The sequence below is a fragment of the Budorcas taxicolor genome, chromosome 5 (assembly GCF_023091745.1).
Source record: "Budorcas taxicolor isolate Tak-1 chromosome 5, Takin1.1, whole genome shotgun sequence".
In the NCBI taxonomy this organism is placed as follows: domain Eukaryota; kingdom Metazoa; phylum Chordata; class Mammalia; order Artiodactyla; family Bovidae; genus Budorcas; species Budorcas taxicolor.
The window spans coordinates 163360533-163380208 of record NC_068914.1 but is presented as its reverse complement, the minus strand read 5'-3'; the positions used below and the strand labels follow the sequence as shown (position 1 = coordinate 163380208).

General features: G+C 58.9%; 1 protein-coding gene across 6 annotated transcripts in view; it reads right to left on the bottom strand.

The window, feature by feature from the left end:
• The window catches only part of PPP6R2 (protein phosphatase 6 regulatory subunit 2), a 64328-nt gene that overhangs the window by 3719 nt on the left and 40933 nt on the right, over positions 1-19676 (bottom strand). For 3 of the 6 annotated variants that reach the window (XM_052641541.1, XM_052641542.1, XM_052641543.1), the window contains exons 5-18: positions 18265-18402; positions 17075-17140; positions 15704-15816; positions 15284-15397; positions 14209-14335; positions 13204-13356; positions 4816-5019; positions 3605-3669; positions 2173-2288; positions 1101-1186; positions 886-966; positions 576-673; positions 205-262; positions 11-126 (exon numbers count right to left, since the gene is read on the bottom strand). In XM_052641541.1, coding sequence (XP_052497501.1) covers positions 11-126; positions 205-262; positions 576-673; positions 886-966; positions 1101-1186; positions 2173-2288; positions 3605-3669; positions 4816-5019; positions 13204-13356; positions 14209-14335; positions 15284-15397; positions 15704-15816; positions 17075-17140; positions 18265-18402 — 1535 coding nt within the window. Of the gene's footprint in view, positions 1-10; positions 263-575; positions 674-885; positions 967-1100; positions 1187-2172; positions 2289-3604; positions 3670-4815; positions 5020-13203; positions 13357-14208; positions 14336-15283; positions 15398-15703; positions 15817-17074; positions 17141-18264; positions 18403-19676 lie in introns of all 6 variants that reach the window. The other 3 variants (XM_052641537.1, XM_052641536.1, XM_052641540.1) reach the window with 1 other exon arrangement.

The following is a 19676-nucleotide window of genomic DNA, read 5'->3' as shown; positions in this document are numbered from 1 at the left end:
CCGGGCCCACCTGGCTCTGGTCACGCGGGCTGCATGGTGCGTCTCCTCCGCCTCCCAGAGATCGTCGTCCTCGTCGAAGGGCTGGATGTGGTCGCTGCAGCAGGCCTCAAACAGCGCGGCGCCAGGCTGCGAGAGAGTGCACGTGGGCCCCGTGGCCTTGCGCCCACAAAGCCTGGCCGCCTCCGAGAGACCCCGCGGACTCACGCTGTCGTCATCGGCATCAACGCTGAAGCTGATCTCTGCGATCCTGTCGAATGGGGCGCTGCAGGGACAGCAGGGACACCGTCACCTCCACCAGAAGGGGCGGGAGGCGGCCCCGTCTGGACCTGAGGGGTGGGGGCGGGGGCGCCACACTGCAGGCTCACAGCCAGGGGCGACCCGCCCGCCGCCCTCCCCGGAGGGCACCTCGAGACCCTGGGGTTACATGTGGGTCCAGCTGAGGAGGTGGTGTGACAGCCTGAGCCGTGCTGACCGCAGGCCAGGGACCTGGTCAGGCCAAGCGGCACCCAGCTCCCGCCCACAGGCACCGAGGACGCGGCGGGCACGAGGGAGGCGGGCATAGGCTGCTGGCTCACTTGACACTGTCGTCCTGCTCAGCAAACTCCTCGTCGCTGAAGCCAAACTGGTCCACGAAGGTGGCTGTCATCTGCTGGACCTGGTATTCGGAGAACGCCTGGACGACAGGGCCGGCTGCTCTCAGGAGATGCCCTCAGCGACTTCTCCCAGCTCCTGCCCGCTTGGGTGGGCGCCCGAGGCGGCCATGTCCACAGAGCCAACCACGTCCCCATGGGTCCCATGGATGCAGAGTGCCCGGGGCCCCCTTGGCGGCTCTGGCGGCGCACAGGGTGCGGCGCTGTGGGGACACGGAGGCCTGGCCGCACACACCTGCTGCAGCGACAGCTCGCTGGGGAGGACGCCCTCCATGTCCTCATCCTCACTCGAGGGGTGAAGGTGGTGTGTGCTCACCTGCAACGGCCAGGGCGGGCAGGCATGAGCGGGCACCCTGCCGCCCCAGCCCTCTGCACAGGCAGCCCCGTGAGCCCAGGCCGGGCGGAACCGCAGGGCCCGCAGAGCTCTGCCCGGAGGCCAGGCCTGCTCACCAGGTCCACCGCGTTCCTGCGGTTGGCCTCCGACAGCGTCTCCTCCACGAAGCTCTCCCAGCGCCCGCGGCAGTCCGCCGGGAGCCCTGTGGGAAGGCCGTGCACTGAGCCCCTGGTTTCTGGAACCCCGCGGCAGCGCGCACCCGTCCTGGCCTCACAGGCCTGACCCGTGGGCGAATGTTCCCGGGCGCACCGGGCCCCGACGCCCGCCCCCGTCCCCTGCACAGGGCCGTCGGGGGCGCATGCCTCCATGAGACACTGACCCAGCCCACCAGGGACTGAGCGCCACGCTGGTATCGGAGGCCCCCCCAGCTGCTGAGCTCACAGCTGTCCCTGGGCTGTGGGGGCCACGGCGGCCACTGTGGAGGTGCCTGGCGGGGCACGGCAGGGCACACGCCAAGGCCGTATGCACGCAAACGACCAGCTGCACATCGGCAAGGCAGCTTCCCGCGCCCCGGCGGGCTCAGGGGCCCCAGGCGGCACGCACAGCCAGCCAGGGCTCCCAGACGGTGCGCGCCTGCTCAGCGTTCCCCAGCGCCCCCTCGCCCCGGGCCGGGCCTGTCCTCAGCCTCCACCCACAGCCCCTCACTGCCCTCAGAATCCCGCCCTCTGGGCTGCTGCTCTCCTGCCCTCGGGCCTGGCTTGTGTGCACTCGCCCCTGGCGCCCCGAGTGCTCACCCTTGCTGGCACCCACTGCTTCAGAGGTGCTGTCCTCCTCCCCGAGAGGCCAGGCTGCCCACCTCCTCCCATCTGAACCCCTCAGGCCCCCCCAGCTCAGCCCAGGATGCGCTGCTGGGAGCTGAAGAGTGGCGTCCGGGATACACAAGGGGCACACGGCAGCCCCAGGTGGAGAGGCCGCAGACCGCGATGAGAGGGGGCCCCAAAGGGCTCCGGGCTGCTCTTACTAACAGCACAGGGCTCAGCAGGGAACCAACTCAGGCCCAAGGCCCACTGGGCAGGTCACCCCGTGGGAGGCGAGCTGACCATCCAGCAGCAGGGCCAGTCCCACCCGATGAAGGCCGCAGTGCAGGGGGCACCGCGGGCAGCGATGCCCGGGCCTGGAGGCGCTCACCTCGGAAGGCCTCGCTGACCTGGCTCTGCAGGGGGCCCCCCTCCAGGCTCTGCACCACCGCGTTGGCAATCCGGGTGAGGTGGCCCATGTTCCCGCGCCTCATGCCGCCCGCCGCCCTAGGAGAGGGAGCATCAGGTCAGCGGGGCCCCGCGTGGCCCAGCGTCGGCCGCCGCCTCCCACAGGCCTCCTCCCCGCGGAGCTCGCTGAGCCGCATGTGCTCGGCGCCAGCGCCCCCAACTCAACTTTGCACAGCCGGAGGCCCGGCACACCAGGGTCGCGTTGGGGCCGCGAGAGCTGCCTGAGGGCGTCCCAAGACCCAGGGAGACTGAGGGCCAACTGGGGACCCAGCAGCGGGCAGCAGCAGGGGCGGCTGTCCCCGCCCTGGCTGGCGGCCACCAGCACGCCCACACGGCCCTTCCTCAGCCTCTCATCTGCCCCCTGGGCGGCCGACAGCAGAGGACGGAAAGACGCAGGCTCGGGTCCCCGCGGGCGGCACCTGCTCTGCACCGTGTTCTCTGCTCAGCCCAGCCACGGCCAGAGAGGACACCCAGGGTGCTGACTCGGCGGCCCCCCAGCAGGGGAAAGGGGTCACGAGACTGGGAGGAACCAGCCAGAGACGAAGCCGGACGAGGGTGGAGGCCTGTGAGCAAGCTGCTCAGGACACAGGAGAGCTGGGCTGAGGCGTCACACACCTGTCCGCTGCTTCCTGGGGCTCAGAGACTCCTCGGTTAACAGCACTGAGCCATTTCTCGACACAGGCACACACACGTGTGCACCAACAAGCGAAACACAGGAGGAGACCCAGCACAGGCCTCCCGAGTCACCACACCCGGGCCCAGCGGAAGCCAGGGTGACCCCACCGTGCCTGGGGCTCCGTGAGGACGGACGCAGATCTGTGGGTTCAGCACAGCAGGACAGGAAGGATGAACCAGCTGAGGTCGCAGAGAGCCCCGCCCAGAGCAGCTCTCAGGAGGGCAGAGTGGGAGCAGAGAGGGCCCTGCAGCCCCACCAGGTACCCGGGCAGTCGAGACCTCTGAGCGGCGGGTGACACCACCTGCTCGTTTGAGAGAGGCCCCAGCCGATCAAAGGGACCAGAGGCCAGGAGGGGCAGGGAGGAGGCAGGGACTGGCCTGGGCGCTCTGCCCAGGGTTTGAGGCTTCCGTGAGCGCCACAGCTGGAGGCTGGCACAGGGACCTGAGACGGCGTGGAACACAGGACTGGGGTCTCCGCTGCTGAGCAGGCGAGGGGCCCCAAAGCCGGGCAAGCAGGCCTCAAGGAGCAGGACCCTGAGTGCGGCCCAGCTGCGCCGCCCGCCTGCCCTGTGCCTCAGCCCCGCCAGCAGCACAGCTGCTCCCCCAGCAGTGGGGCCTGTCCTCGGAAACAAACCCTCCGTGGCACCCCCCGAGCCCCACGCAGGCCCCAGGGCTCTTACTGAGTGTGGTCGTTGGCTTCCCATGCCTCCAGGATCCTCTGGACCAGGCAACACTTCTGGAACAGCTGGGGACAGGCGGCAGCGGTCAGGTCAGGTCAGCGGGCAGCACGCCCCGTCCGCCCACCCCCGGGGCTGAGTGGGCTCAGCGGGCAGCACGCGGACACGTCAGCCCCGAGCTCCCTGTGGGCACACCTGGCATCAGAGCCCAGCCCTACGGTCCCCACCACAGCCCCAGGCAGGTGCCGTCCAGGGACATCCACGAGGGGACACGAGTTCCGGCCCGCCGCCTGCCGCTGGCCACGCCCCTGCTCTCCCTGTTCGGGGCGGAGGCCGCTGGCCCGGGGCTGCCCTGCCCCCAGCCCTTTGCAGCTCCCCCGCCTGCAGAGGCTGTGCCGGTCTCAGCCGCACTTGCACCCACATGCAGCCTCACCATGTGGGAGGGCCCAAGCACCGCCCCCGTGCCCCGTGGCCCTCTCCCCACCGAAGCTGCCTTTGCTGTCGCCCAGGTCAGGCCTGCAGGCATGGCCCCTCAGGACTCTCTCCCAGGCCTCTGGCCACAGACCCAGGGGCCCCTTGCCCCGCCCCCCCGCCCCGGCCTCGCGTCACCTGCAGGAGGGCGGCATGGCTGACTCCTGGGGCCCAGTGTGCACCGCTGGGCTCTTGGCTTGGGGACCACGTGTGCCATGTTCTGCTTTTCCCTCCCCTCCTTAGGGAGCGCCAAGGAGCACTTAGACCAACTCCCTGCAGGCCTGGCACTGGCCACGCAGGGCTTGCAGCCCCCAGAAGGCCAGCCCTGGGGGTCTCGGGCTATTGGGAAAGCGGGAGAGCCGTGCAGAGCCGCCACTCTCCCCAGAGGCTCACAGCCCCAGGAAGCCCCCTCATGAGAATCAAAGCGCGTTTGCTCTTCCCCGGGTACTCCTGCCGCGGCAGACACGTCATCTGGGGGCCGCTCGCCCCCACAGCCCAGATGAGCCAACATAGGCAGCATCAGGGCTCCTTGGCACCCCTCCTAGACCCTCTACCCACGAGTGCTGGGGTCTCCTGTCTCCTGGTTTCAAAAGCAGAGCAGCCCACCCACGTCATGTGAGGGTTAAGGAGACCACACAAGGCCCACAGCCCCGCCTGTGCACATGGCCTGGGTGGACCTCAGGGCACACAGGATGCAGAGACAGGCAGGACACGGCAACTCACATGACCCCAGCTGGACTTACATGGGTCACCATGGTGCTCTCAGGGAGGCTGCTGGCAGGCTGGGGGATTGCTGGGTCCCCGCTGGAGGGTGGAGGCTCCAGCGCCCCCTCGGGTCCATTGGCTACGGCCCTGTCCTCCCGGGCAGCGTGGGACAGGATGGCAGCTATGCAGAGCTCCACTTGGAGGTGCAGGAAATTATTCCAAGTGTACTTAAAAAACAGGTCCTGCAGAGACAGGGGACGAGGGACGCACCAGGCTGTCTCCTGTGGGCGGAGCCTGAGGGGACCCTGTTGTCCGTTCGCCTCCCACACTGGCCCCCTCCCACACTGGCCCCCTCCCACACTGGCCCCCTTCCCACACTGGCCCCCTCCCACACTGCCCCCCCCGCCCGCTCTGTCCCCCTCCCACTCCACCCTGACATCTGGCTGCAGGGCTTCTAGCAACTTCCGCAAAGAACCACCCACAACCTCTCCCCATCCAGCCTAGGCCGTGCTTCTATCTCTAATCTCTGCTCCTGAGTGCTTCCTGTGGGTGTGTTTTCCCCCGTCCTAAGTGAGAGGCTTGGCCCATGGTGGCTCAGCCTTGCTCCCTCTCGGGTGCGTCTCCATGAAGCTGCGAGTTTCCTGTAAAATCACCTCCGCTACATGATGCACGTTTTGCTATGTCATGTTTTTATCATCCTTCTTTTATGATTTTATCTTAGACCCACAAATCACCGGGAGCGTGAGCGATTCTCCACCCCCTGGGGGCCATGACTAGGTGCCCGTGTGGACATTCCCCAAGGGGCCTGGGGTGGAAGCCCCTGGGGGCTGAATGGGCAGTGGCATCCCGCGCGGGGCCTCCTCCAGACCTGCCTGAGGTCAGCAGGCCTCAATGGCAGGGCGGGGGGCGGGCCTTACCCATGCCCCATGGCCACCTCACACCCAGCAGGGCTCACAGCAGCCCACGCCCAGACCTCCTGCTGCCCCCACGGAAGGAAGCCAGGTGCACAGGGTGGGGAGATGGGGCACACGCTTAGCTGCTCAGCCATGACCAACTCTCTGCGACCCCATGGGCTGTACAGTTCACTGGGCTCCTCTGCCCACGGGTTTTCAGATAAGAATACTGGAGTGGGCTGCCACTTCCCACTCCAGGGATCTCTGCAACTCAGGGCCTGAGCTTGTGTCTCTGGTGCCTCCTGGACTGGCAGGTGGGTTCTTCACCACTGCGCCACCGGGAAACACAAATCGAAACACAGTGAGGGCGTCCCTGGTGGCCCAGTGGTTAGGAACCTGTCTTCCAACGCAGGGGCTGTGGCTCCATCCCTGCCCGGGGAGCCAGTAATGACACCCCGTATGCCACGGGGCAGCTGAGTCTGCACCTCGACTACTGAAGCCTGAGCTCTGCGACGAGACACCACTGTGACGGAAAGCTTGCTCACCGCAGCTGGACGGCGGCCCCCACAGCAGCGGAGACCCAGTGTAGCCGAACACAGAAACAGACTTATTAAAAAACCGCAATAGTGAGATGCCACCTGAAACCCGTCAGGATGGCTATTATCAAAAAAACAGAAAGCATGTGTAAGTGAGGCTGTGAAGAAATTGCCGGTGCGAATCCCACTGCCTCCAACAGCTGGACGCAGAATCACTACATGCTCCATCGACTCCACCTCTGGGGACGCAGTGAGAGCAGGTGAGAGCACGGGCTCAGGCTTCTTACACACCCACAGTTACAGGAGCATTTTCATGGCTTCTCAAGGCAAGCATACTGAAGTGGCTTGCCATTCCCTTCTCCAGTGGACCACGTTTTGTCAGAACTCTCCACCATGGCCCGTCCATCTTGGGTGGCCCCACATGGCAGGGCTCATAGTTTCACTGAGTTAGACACGGCTGTGGTCCATGAGAGCAGACTGGTTAGTTTCCTGTGATTGTGGTTTTCAGCCTGTCTGCCCTCCGATGGATGAGGATAAGAGGCGTAGGGAAGCTTCCTGATGGGAGAGACTAACTGAGGGGGAAACTGGCTCTTGTTCTGACGGGCGGGGCCATGCTCAGTAAATCGTTAATCCAATATTCTGTTGATGGCTGTGTTCCTTCCCTGCTATTTAACCCTGGGCCAAACTATGGTGGAGGCAACGAAGACAATGGCGCCTCCTTCAAAAGGCCCCGTGCAGGCACTGCCACACTCAGCGCCCCCGGCCCTGCAGCAGGCCGGCGCCGACCCACGCCTCCCCAGAGACGCCTGGACCCTCCCGGGCAAGTCTGGGTCAGTCTTCTGGGGGTCGCTGCCCCTTTCTCCTGGGTCCTGGTGCACCAGGTTCTGCTTGTGCCCTCCAAGAGTCTGTGTCCCAGTCCTGTGTGAGCTCTGGCGGCTCTAGGATGGGGTTAAGGGAGACCTCCTCCAAGAGGGCTTCTGGAACACCCAGGGCTGCTGCACCCAGGGCCCCTGCCCCTGCGGCAGGCCGCTGCTGACCGTACCTTGCTGTGGATCACAACAAACTTTGGAAAAATCTGAGAGAGATGGGAATACCAGACCACCTGACCTGCCTCTTGAGAAATCTGTATGCAAGTCAGGAAGCAACAGTTAGAATTGGACATGGAACAACAGACTGGTTCCAAATAGGAAAAGAGTACATCAAGGCTGTATATGTATCAACATGGCTGGGGTAAGGAGCAGCGGCTGTGCCTTGCTGAGGCAGCCGTGAAGAGATACTCCACGCCCAAGGTAAGAGAAACCCAAGTAAGATGGTAGGTGCTGTAAGAGGGCATCAGAGGGCAGACACACTGAAACCGTACTCACAGAAAACTAGTCAATCTAATCACACTAGGACCACAGCCTTGTCTAACTCAATGAAACCAAGCCATGCCTATGGGGCAACCCAAAACGGGCGGGTCATGGTGGAGAGGTCTGACAGAATGTGGTCCACTGGAGAAGGGAATGGCAAACCACTTCAGTATTCTTGCCTTGAGAACCCCATGAACAGTATGAAAAGGCAAAATGATAGGATACCGAAAGAGGAACTCCCCAGGTCAGTAGGTGCCCAATATGCTACTGGAGATCAGTGGAGAAATAACTCCAGAAAGAATGAAGGGATGGAGCCAAAGCAAAAACAATACCCAGGTGTGGATGTGACTGGTGATAGAAGCAAGATCCGATGCTGCAAAGAGCAATATTGCATAGGAACCTGGAATGTCAGGTCCATGAATTGAGGCAAATTGGAAGTGGTCAAACAGGAGATGGCAAGGGTGAATGTCGACATTCTAGGAATCAGAGAACGAAAATGGACTGGAATGGGTGATTTTAACTCAGATGACCATTATATCTACTACTGCGGGCAGGAATCCCTCAGAAGAAAGGGAGTAGCCATCATGGTCAACAGAAGAGTCCGAAATGCAGTACTTGGATGCAATCTCAAAAATGACAGAATTATCTCTGTTTGTTTCCAAGGCAAACCATTCAATATCACAGTAATCCAAGTCTATGCCCCAACCAGTAACGCTGAAGAAACTGGAGTTGAATGGTTTTATGAAGACCTACAAGACCTTTTAGAACTAACACCCAAAAAAGATGTCCTTTTCATTATAGGGGACTGGAATGCAAAAGTAGGAAGTCAAGAAACACCTGGAGTAGCAGGCAAGTTTGGCCTTGGAATGCGGAATGAAGCAGGGCAAAGACTAATAGAATTTTGCCAAAAAAATGCACTGGTCCTAGCAAACACCCTCTTCCAACAACACAAGAGAAGACTCTACACATGGACATCACCAGATGGTCAACACCGAAATCAGATTGATTATATTCTTGGCAGCCAAAGATGGAGAAGCTCTATACAGTCAGCAAAAACAAGACCAGGAGCTGACTGTGGCTCAGATCATGAACTCCCTATTGCCAAACTCAGACTGAAATTGAAGAAAGTAGGGAAAACTACTAGACCATTCAGGTATGACCTAAATCAAATCCCTTATGATTATACAGTGGAAATGAGAAATAGATTTAAGGGCCTAGATCTGATAGATAGAGTGCCTGATGAACTATGGAATGAGGTTTGTGACACTGTACAGGAGACAGGGATCAAGACCATCCCCATGGGAAAGAAATGCAAAAAAGCAAAATGGCTGTCTGGGGAGGCCTTACAAATAGCTGTGAAAAGAAGAGAGGCGAAAAGGAAAGATATAAGCATCTGAATGCAGAGTTCCAAAGAACAGCAAGAAGAGATAAGAAAGCCTCTTCAGCAATCAATGCAAAGAAATAGAGGAAAACGACAGAATGGGAAAGACTAGAGATCTCTTCAAGAAAATTAGAGATACCAAGAGAACATTTCATGCAAAGATGGGCTTGATAAAGGACAGAAATGGTATGGACCTAACATAAGCAGAAGATATTAAGAAGAGGTGGGAAGAATACATGGAAGAACTGTATAAAAAAGATCTTCACGACCCAGATAATGATGATGTGATCACTCACCTAGAGCCAGACATCTTGGAATGTGAAGTCAAGTGGGCCTTAGAAAGCATCACTACGAACAAAGCTAGTGGAGGTGATGGAATTCCAGTTGAGCTGTTTCAAATCCTGAAAGATGATGCTGTCAAAGTGCTGCACTCAATATGCCAGCAAATTTGGAAAACTCAGCAGTAGCCACAGGACTGGAAAAGGTCAGTTTTCATTCCAATCCCAAAGAAAAGCAATGTCAAAGAATGCTCAAACTACCGCACAATTGCACTCATCTCGCATGCTAGTAAAGTAATACTCAAAATTCTCCAAGCCAGGCTTCAGCAATACGTGAACGGTGAACTCCCTGATGTTCAAGCTGGTTTTAGAAAAGGCAGAGGAGGGCTTCCCTGGCGGCTCAGTGGTAAAGAATCCGCCTGCCAATGCAGGAGACATGGGTTCGAGCCCTGATCTGGGAGGATCCCACATGCTGCTGAGCAACTAAGTCCCTGCACCACAACTGCTGAGCAACTAAGTCCCTGCACCACAACTGCTGAGCCTGTGGTCTAGAGCCCAGGAGCCGTAACTACTGAGTCCACGTGCTGCACCTACTGAAGCCCCCACATCCTAGAGCCTGTGCCGCACGACAAGAGAAGCCGCCGCAACGAAAAGCTTGTGCACTGCAACTAGGGTAGTCCCCATCACCACAACTCGCAACAACAAACATCTGCAAAAAGACAGCTTCTTGAGGAAAGAACTTATAAACCTCGGAAGAGAGCTAAAAAAAGAAAAAAAAGAAAAGGCAGAGGAACCAGAGATCAAATTGCCAACATCTGCTGGATCATCAAAAAAGCAAGAGAGTTCCAGAAAAACATCTATTTCTGCTTTATTGACTATGCCAAAGCCTTTGACTGTGTGGACCATAATAAACTGTGGACAATTCTGAAAGAGATGGGAATACCAGACCACCCGACCTGCCTCTTGAGAAATCTGTATGCAGGTCAGGAAGCAACAGTTAGAACCGGACATGGAACAACAGACTGGTTCCAAATAGGAAAAGGAGTACGTCAAGGCTGTAACGACTGAGCAACTGAACTGAACTGAACTGAAGGCTATATATTGTCACCCAGCTTGTTTAACTTATATGCAAAGTATATCTTGAGAAATGCTGGGCTGGATGAAGCACAAGTTGGAATCAAGATTGCCGGGAGAAATATCAATAACCTCAGATATGCAGATGACACCACCCTTATGGCAGAAAGTGAAGAGGAGCTAAAAAGCCTCTTGATGAAAGTGAAAGAGGAGAGTGAAAAAGTTGGCTTAAAGCTCAACATTCAGAAAACGAAGATCATGGCATCTGGTCCCATCACTTCATGGGAAATAGATGGGGAAACAGTGGAAACAGTGTCAGACTTTATTTTGGGGGGCTCCAAAATCACTGCAGATGGTGACTGCAGCCATGAAATTAAAAGACGCTTACTCCTTGGAAGAAAAGCTATGAGCAACCTAGATAGCATATTAAAAAGCAGAGACATGACTTTGCCGACTAAGGTCCATCTGGTCAAGGCTATGGTTTTTTCTTGCTCATGTATGGATGTGAGAGCTGGACTGTGAAGAAGGCTGAGCCCCGAAGAATGGATGCTTTTGAACTGTGGTGTTGGAGAAGACTCTTGAGAGTCCCTTGGACTGCAAGGAGATCCAACCAGTCCATTCTGAAGGAGATCAGCCCTGGGATTTCTTTGGAAGGAATGATGCTAAAGCTGAAGCTCCAGTACTTTGGCCACCTCATGCGAAGAGCTGACTCATTTGAAAAGACCCTGATGCTGGGAGGGATTGGGCGCAGGAGGAGAAGGGGACGACAGAGGATGAGATGGCTGGATGGCATCACGGACTCGATGGACTTGAGTCTGAGTGAACTCCGGGAGTTGGAGATGGACAGAGAGGCCCGGTGTGCTGCGATTCATGGGGTCGCTGAGAGTCGGACACGACTGAGCAACTGAACTGAACTGAACTGAAGGCTATATATTGTCACCCTGCTTGTTTAACTTATATGCAAAGTATATCTTGAGAAATGCTGGGCTGGATGAAGCACAAGTTGGAATCAAGATTGCCGGGAGAAATATCAATAACCTCAGATAAGCAGATGACACCACCCTTATGGCAGAAAGTGAAGAAGAACTGAAGAGCCTCTTGATGAAAGTGAAAGAGGAGAATGAAAAAGCTGGCTTAAAGCTCAACATTCAGAAAATGAAGATCATGGCATCTGGTCCCATCACTTCATGGCAAATAGATGGGGAAACAGTAGAAACAGTGACAGACTATTTTTTTTGGCTCCAAAATCACTGCAGATGGTGACTGCAGCCGTGAAATTAAAAGACACTTGGCTCCTTGGAAGGAAATTTATGACCAACCTAGACAGCACATTAAAAATCAGAGACTTTATTTTGCCAACAAAAGTCCGTCTAGTCAAGGCTATGGTTTTTCCTGTGGTCATGTATGGATGTGAGAGTTGGACTATAAAGAAAGCTGAGGGCTGAAGAATCGATGCTTTTGAACTGTGGTGTTAGAGACGACTCTTGAGAGTCCCTTGAACTGCAGGGAGATCCAAGCAGTCCATTCTGAAGGAGATCAGTCCTGAATATTCATTGGAAGGATTGATGCTGAGGCTGAAGCTCCAATACTTTGGCCACCTGATGCGAAGAACTGACTCACTGGAAAAGACCCTGATGCTGGGAAAGATTGAGGGCAGGAGGAGAAGGGGACGACAGAGGATGAGATGGCTGGTTGGCTGGCATCACCCACTGAACGGACACGAGTTTGAGTAGACTCCGGGAGTTGGTGATGGACAGGGAGGCCTGGCGTGCTGCAGGCCATCGGGTCGCCGAGAGTCGGACACGACTGAGCGACTGAGCTGGAGCACTGTGTTCAGCGGCCACACCGAGGCCCTCTGTGGCAGCCTGGGTATCAGGGCTCCACACTTCCAGTGCGGGGGGCACAGGTCTGAGCCCTGGTCAGGGAGCTGAGATCCCTCATGTCATGCCTCATGGCCAAGTGAAAAATAAGCATACAAATTTTTTTTAGAAAATGGCCAAAATGTGGAAGCAACCCATTGTCCATCAATGTATGAACGGATACACAGAACGCAGTATGTCCACACAATGAAACGCCATGCGGCCTGAGAGAGGGAAAGAGCCGTGGCACGCGCTGCAGCCCGGGCGGACGTCCCTGCGCGAGAGCAGTCAGACACGCAAGGAGCACACAGGTCGCAGAGCCACGCACACAGGCCAGGGCCAGCGAGACCCACAGACAGGAGGCAGAAGCGCGGGGCTGGGGATGAAATAAGCCAGACACGCAAGGAGCACAAAGGCCGCAGAGCCACGCACACAGGCCTGGGCCAGTCAGACCGCAGACAGGCGGCAGAAGCGTGGGGCTGGGCAGCGTGGGAGGACGACCGAGCATGTGACGGTCAGTCGGAGGAGAGGAGCACGGCCTGGCAATGGTGGTGATGGCTGTACCACATTGTGAGCGATGAGCCACACGGGTGACAGCTGTCACAGCAGTGTGTCTCACATTATATACGTATGTTCTGCCAGAATCAAATGAAAAGTGGGAGAGAGAGAATCTGCTTTGGGGGAGGGGAGCGGAAATGAGGCCTTTCCCAGCCGCCCTCTGACCCACGTCTGAGCTCCACGGTCACAGCAAAGCCCAGGGACTTCGCCTGAGGCAGGCGGTCCTTCAGGCCCAGTTCCAAGGCGGCTCCTTGTGGGAGGACGAGGAGCAGCTCTTCAGGCTGTTTTAGGCTGAAGAGCTACAACATTCTGAGGCAGAATCGAGAAAGGGGAGGCCTGTTTCCCCACCACCTCTGCTTTCAGGGCAGCCCTGTGTGAACCAACACTGAGGCAGGGCCTGGGGGCAGGACGTGTCTCTGCGCAGCCTCCCTTAGGCGGGCCTGGTCTGGGGCTGCGGCCTGGCCCCCGTTCCTGACAGGCGCCCGCGGGCGCACTCACCAGCAGCAGCCCCATGGTGTCGAGCCGGCAGAGCTCCTGGTTGATGCTGGGTGTGCCTGTGTGCAGCAGGGCAGCCACGAGGCGGGCGCTGTGCAGGCGCGCGTTGCCCAGGGGCTCCTCCAGCACGCCGACGGAGGTCAGGATGGCTGCTTTCTGCAAACACAGAAGCACCGCCAGTTCAAGCCTGTGCCCACCTGTGGGCTTCACTTAAGCTCAGGAGCCCCTGCTGTGTGACGTGGCCTAGCTGGGGAGGAGCCCTCAAGGTGGTCTGCGGGAGGAGACAGGGAGTTGGTCAGGTGAAGAGCCTCAGCGCTTCCCTCAGGGCTCACAGAGTGGCCCCGGGCGGGCTGCTGCTGCCGGGAGCCCAGGGCACCCTGGTCTCCGCCGGCCAGCCACAGGGGTGTGACCTGAGCTCATAAGGCAGAGGAGCCTGATGAGAAAGCTGGCCCTGTGACAGGTCATCCTGCACGCAGTCCACCTTTTCATTAGCTGAATGTTCCAGAATCCCTGCTTTCACAGGCCCCCCTTTCCAGTGGGAAGGAGACCACAAGCAGGTTGGCAAACAGAAGCAGCAGCACAGACGGTGCTGAGCAGGAGACCCAGGGAGAGGCTGGGCGGCCCGCCCGCCCTGCCCACCTGCCCAGCCTCTCCCCGGCTACGCTGAAGGACTAAGGGGGCGAAGAAGTGGGCCTTCTTCAGTGTCGCCAACTCTGCCCAGAGCTGCTCAGTGCAGCTAAGGGTCTCCCTGGGGACCCCCTGACCCTTGGCTGGGTGTCCCCCACACAGAGGCCAGGCCTACAGTGTATCTGGGCCTTGGGCAACCCCTTATCAGAAGGCAGGAGTCATCTGGGGGTCAGTGAACCGCTCTACTCCCAGGCCTCCCATAAGAGAAGATGGACACTCAGCAGATGGGGCTTGAGTGTGTCCGCTATTGCGGGCAACGCATGCGGTCCTCGCCTTGCCAGCAACCCCACCCACAAGGTCGCCTCTGCTCAGGACACCTACCTTGGGCGGGCTGAGCAGAAGCTGGTGGAAGTCCTTCAGCCGCGGCTCGATGCCATGCAGGACACCGGGGCTGATGGTGCACGACCTGTCCAGTCCCTGAGAGCAGGAGTCCAGCAAGCCCTCTGACCTGTGGACCAGAAGCGGCTGGACACAGGGACGCCCCCGTCACCCCGCAGCCCTCCTGGCTATGTCCGCTCGTCTCCGGGGGCGCTGCTGACTGCACAGGATGGGGGCTGGTGGGCCGCAGCGTCACAGCCCAATGAGCTCGGCTCCCCCTCACCCGCCTTGAAGCCCTTCCTGCTGACCCCTCCTAACCCGAGACACAGACAGGACTGGCCACACCACCCCTTGGCTTTTTATATAAACACTGTTTCCAGTGTTTAAATACACGAAAGGATAAAAATGCCAAAGATAGCTAGCGGCCGTCTCTGCCCAATGGCCCTCCTGTCCCTGAGCTGCAGGCAAGGCCTCCACCAGAGGCCTCCTTCCTGTGCGAAGGGCCCAGCCTCCCTGGGCTCACGCAAATAAAACATCAATATTCTGCTTGCTGAACCAGAGAAAACGATGATAACATCATAATTCTAGTTTCAGGTAATAAATATGTATTGGGTATCAGAGTGAGAAAGAGAAACTGCCAACAATCTCACCACTGAAATTAAGTCAATTTCTTATCATTTTCTGGTTTTCTTTCTTTAAAAAAAAAAAAAAAGGGCACAGGCTGCAGTGAAGCCCCTCCAGAGCAAGGACACGCGGGGACCGCAGTCTCCCTGGGGGTCAGATGTCAGCAGTGCACGTGCCACACGCACACCCGCGCCCACACGCTGCAGGGACGCACGCGTGGACAAGCACTGCACACTGGAGACGGGGCTCCTTTGGGCTGAGGTGGGAACGTGACTGATGGCGAAGGTCAGAGGAGACTTGGCCACTGCCATAGGGTCTATCTTTCAACGAGAAAAGGATCCCCAGGATTACCTGCGTAACTAAAGATGTTAAAGACGCAGACTGCACACCCCAGGCGCTGCCCTGGGCCTCAGGCCACTGAAGGGGCAGCTCTTCCCTCTCGGGGGACACTCACCCCGCCCGCCTGGGCTCCAGCAAGGTAAGCAACACCTGCGTCCCACTGACGAGGCAGAGCTCAGTCTGCACTCCATCAAACATGTTCCTCAGCAGCTGCTCCACGCACTCCTGCCTGTAGGACACGACGAGGTCACGGCCCGGTGGGCAGACACACAGACCCCACCCCCACCAAAGGAGCAGCACCCAAACCCCAGAGGGGCCCTACTTGGGGCTCAGGCCGAGCACCCCGGTCCTCAGGACACAGCTGCCCCAGGGCCCACACTTCCTGGACCTGCCAGGAGACCCGCAGAGACCCCTCCCCTGCGGAAGAGGCCCATCAAGGTAACCCTGGGTAGGGGCGAGCTCCTGAGAAGTGATCCGAGGCAGCAGCGTCCCCAGCCCCCGCCCCCAGGCCCGCAGCGCTGCAGCCCACACTCACGACTCCAGCACCGTGAGGAGGGGGTCTGGCTGCGGAGCCTCCAGCAGCTGGCTGCCCTGCTCCCTGCCCAGCCGGACGATGTCACAAAGCGTCTGGGAAGCGTTGGACTGCCTCTGCAAGATGGGCACGTAGAGCCGCCCTCAGGGCCAGCCTCTGCCCACAGAGTGCAGCCCTGGCCGCCCCTCAGGCGTGTGCACTGGGCCTTGGTGGGCAAGTACGCCCCGCAGACCCTGCTCCAGGTCTCTGCTTTAGATTAGTAAGTGGCTATTAATACACAGGGTGAGTCCTGTGAGCTAATGAAAACAGGAAAGTTGCTACAGAGAACACAAAGGACTCAGCTTTTCTATGGAAACACGAAGCCTCTGAAAACGCAGATTCTTTGACTCGGGGCGCTTGCCAACCGTGTGGGATGAGGCTACGGAGCAGGTGAGCAGGATCAGAGGAAGACTCAGCTGGAGGCTCCGGGCAGGCAGCACCGCATGCCCAGCCCTGGCGTGCGCAGCACAGGGAACAGGCTGCACGATGCGCTCTGGGGCTCCTTCAGGGCCAACGAGAGCAGCCTGGCGGCCCCAGGCCTGCGGAGGGGCCAGTCGGTGCCCAGCGCTCACCCCAATCTGGAGCCCAGCAACCCTTGCCCACTGCCTGGTCAGACGCGTGGGCAACACGGCCCCACACAGCACAGCCAGGCAGCAGCCAAAGGTGAGACACGAGCCAGCAGCGCCTTCTCCAAAGCACCGAGAATGTGCGCAGCCGTCCCGAGCGGAAGACGCCTCTCGGGCTACACCCGACACCCTCAGGGACACCACAGGAGAAGGGGGGCCACCCCACAGGCTTCCTCCAGGGCTCATGCCCTTGGACTCCCCCTTGGGAGCCAGACGCGGCCAGTGAGGGCCGTCCCCAAGAGGGGTGCCTGGGCCAGAGGAGCAGCTCTGAGCTGCCTGCAGGGCGGCGGGGCGGAGCTGAGGGCAGCCTCGGGCAGCAGCCCTCAAGACACTCAGCCCCGCCGAGCCTCCAGGGGCGGGTCCTGAGATGGTCACAGTCTTGTGAGAGACCCTGGGCAGAGGACCTGTGACCCTGGCCCATAAAAGCGGAGATGAGACAATACTGTTACAGGGAATCAGCGTTTGGGGTGACCTGTCACTGAGCCACAGATAACTAGCACAACCCTATTCCAACCGGTTTTTTATAATATGCATGCTTCATGTTTTAGAAAAAAGCCAACTAGAAGTCAGTGCCTAATTAAAGGAAGAGGAGGACTCGTCAGTCTGCATCTGAGGACGAGTGGCCTGCCCTCAGACAGTGCGAGCGAGTGCCCGCGGCCGCCCTGAGCCGGGCTCCCACCCCAAGGTGGCTCCGTGAGCCCCTACTCACGTCTTCATCCTGACTCGGATGGATCAGCTCCACGAGTCTCTGAATGGTCTTCTCTTCATTAAGCCACTGAAAGGGAAACGGAGGCGTGTCAGTGACTGCTCACATCTGACTGAATGGAAGGGAGGTCCAGGCTCTAGCACAGACACCTCACCGCATCGGCGCGTACCCAGGCCCAGCAGGCACAGGCAGTGGCCGAGTTCTGGAGTGACCCGAAGATGCCAAGAGGAGGGAGGCCCCGTCCACATGCGCCCGTGGTTCACTCGAGCACACGCAACTCTGCTCACAGGACACCCCCGCAGCAGAGCCAGGAGCCCCCTGCCGGGGCCTGGGGGTGCGCTCCCGCACACAGCCCAGCTGCTCCCGGTGGCACTTGGGCCTTCCAGGGCAGCCGGGCTCCTCCACGCACTTCCTTATCCACAGCAGGCTCCGCGCGTCCCGGGCAGGGCTCCGCCAGCTTCTGACAGCGCTGGCGCTCGCGCCGTGCTAGCCAAGCCACGAGGGCCAGTACAGCTCGTTCTCAGCGGGCAGCCGCTCTGACAGGAAACAAGCCATGAGCCTAAGAGTGGCGACTGTCGATGCCAGGAGCTGGAGCCTGGCCAGGAGGCTCGACGCTTTACTCACCTTACTTTAAATTACAAACACAACCTGCCGATCAACAGCTAACAGTGACTAGCACAGATCTCCTGGGCTCCCCGGCTGAGGACCCTCTCTTTTCTGGGAAGCCCAGGGAGCTGTGGGGGGCACCTCACTGCAAGAGCGTCAGGACAGACACAGGCACGGGCGGCAGGACCGACAGCAGGCCAACTCCAGTCTGCACGACCTCTACGTGGAGCCCGGAAGGCGAGTGCTTCCTCTCGGGCGGGCGCCTGGGCGCAGGAAGAGCGCCCAACAGAGCCCTGGCAGGCCCCTGGAGGGGAGGCGCAAGCAAGGCAGCCCCCTTCTGCTCTGCTCATGAATGGACCGAGGCAAGACAAGAGAAAAGGTGCAGAGGACAGACCCCGCCTCAAACACAAGCCGCCATGAGAACCTCTGAGGGCCCAGCCAGGAGGGAAGGTCCTGCTGGGTGGAAAGCTGGGTGCTGGGCACCTCAGGGCTGCCCCGCCAACCCCCGCCACCCAGTGCCAGGCGCTTAGTCCACACTCAGAGAAGCTGCAGACGGCACACACGGGGAGGAGGGCCCACACACTCACGTGCAGGACTTCCTGCCGGAGCCCCGCAGGCTCCACGCAGCTGACCAGGCGCAGCAGCAGGTCCATGAGGGCTGACGTGCCGATGTGCTTCAACACCAGGCTGATGAACTTGTCCTTCTTCCTCAGGAACGCAATCACCTGCAACCAGATGGACCCTGAGAGGCGAGCAGGGCAGGCCCTGATCCTAGGAAACACTGTCTTCCCCCGAGAACTGCCACAGAAAGATGTATTTCCAGCAACACTGAGCAGAAACAATGGAAAGACGTGGCAAGAGTTATAAGAAAGATGACCTCAGTGACAGGCAGAGACCTGAACACAGACAAGTCCAGGAGGCAGTGGGGAGCCTGAGAGGGCCCTGGGCTGGCAGAATTTCCCCCACACTGAGCCTGGGCACCAAGGGGGCCCAAACACCTGAGTGAGAGGTCAGAGTGACTACTCCATGCGCACTGCCCCAGGTCTCCCCAGAAGTAACCAGTGCAGACAGGGCTGATGGTCCCTGACACGAGCCGCAAACCCGGAAAGCTGACAGGTCCCATAGATGGCAGAAGGCACAGGACTGAGGTTTTGGGAAAGGAGGGTGGAGGGGCGGCTGGCCGAGCACAGATGGCCAGGAGGGGCCCATGCAGAGGCCTCCTTGGCCCCTGAAATAAGGGGCCTGTGAGTTCAGGCCCCTGCACTGAGGCAGACCCAGGGCTCTACCAGGGCCATGGGGACATGTGGGAGGCAGGGGGTCCCAACCGTCCTCATTCTGGAAGTGAAGCGGGGAGCAGAGGAAGGAGGAGGAAGAGAGGGAAGAGAGGCGATGGGGAGCGGGGAGACTGGTATTTGAAAAGAGAGAAACAGGAGGCAGCAGAGACGGCTCCAGGAACACCCCTGAGCACCTACAGACACTGTCACAAGAGCATGTCAGGAACAAGTTTATGCCAAATTCTGTAAATCTGAAAAGATAAATTTCTTTGAGAAACACACTTAAGTAAACTGACCAAAAAAAAAAAAAAAGGAGTTATAGAGGGTCAAAAGAAACAAAATCTATAACTAAAAGCCTCCCCATACAGAAAACTCCAGACTGCAAGGGCTTTACTAGAGAATTCTATCAAACATTTGAAGAAACACATCTCAGTCTTATGCAGGACTCCCCCTGCATAAACAGGGGAACACAAAGTGAGAGAGTATGCCCCATATCATTGTACGAAGACATAAAACCTTGACTCCAAAGCTTGCTGTGGGCACTTTAAGAACAGGCAGTGCTGGGAGGACCCACTATGGCGCACTCTGCTCAGCGCTCTCTAACGGCCCGCCCGTGCGGGGAGAGCGCCCGAGTGGACGTCTGCACGCGCACGCTGCTTTGCTGTGCGCCTGAAACCAGCACAACACTCCAAACCAACCATTCCCGATAAAAGCTCTTTTTAAAG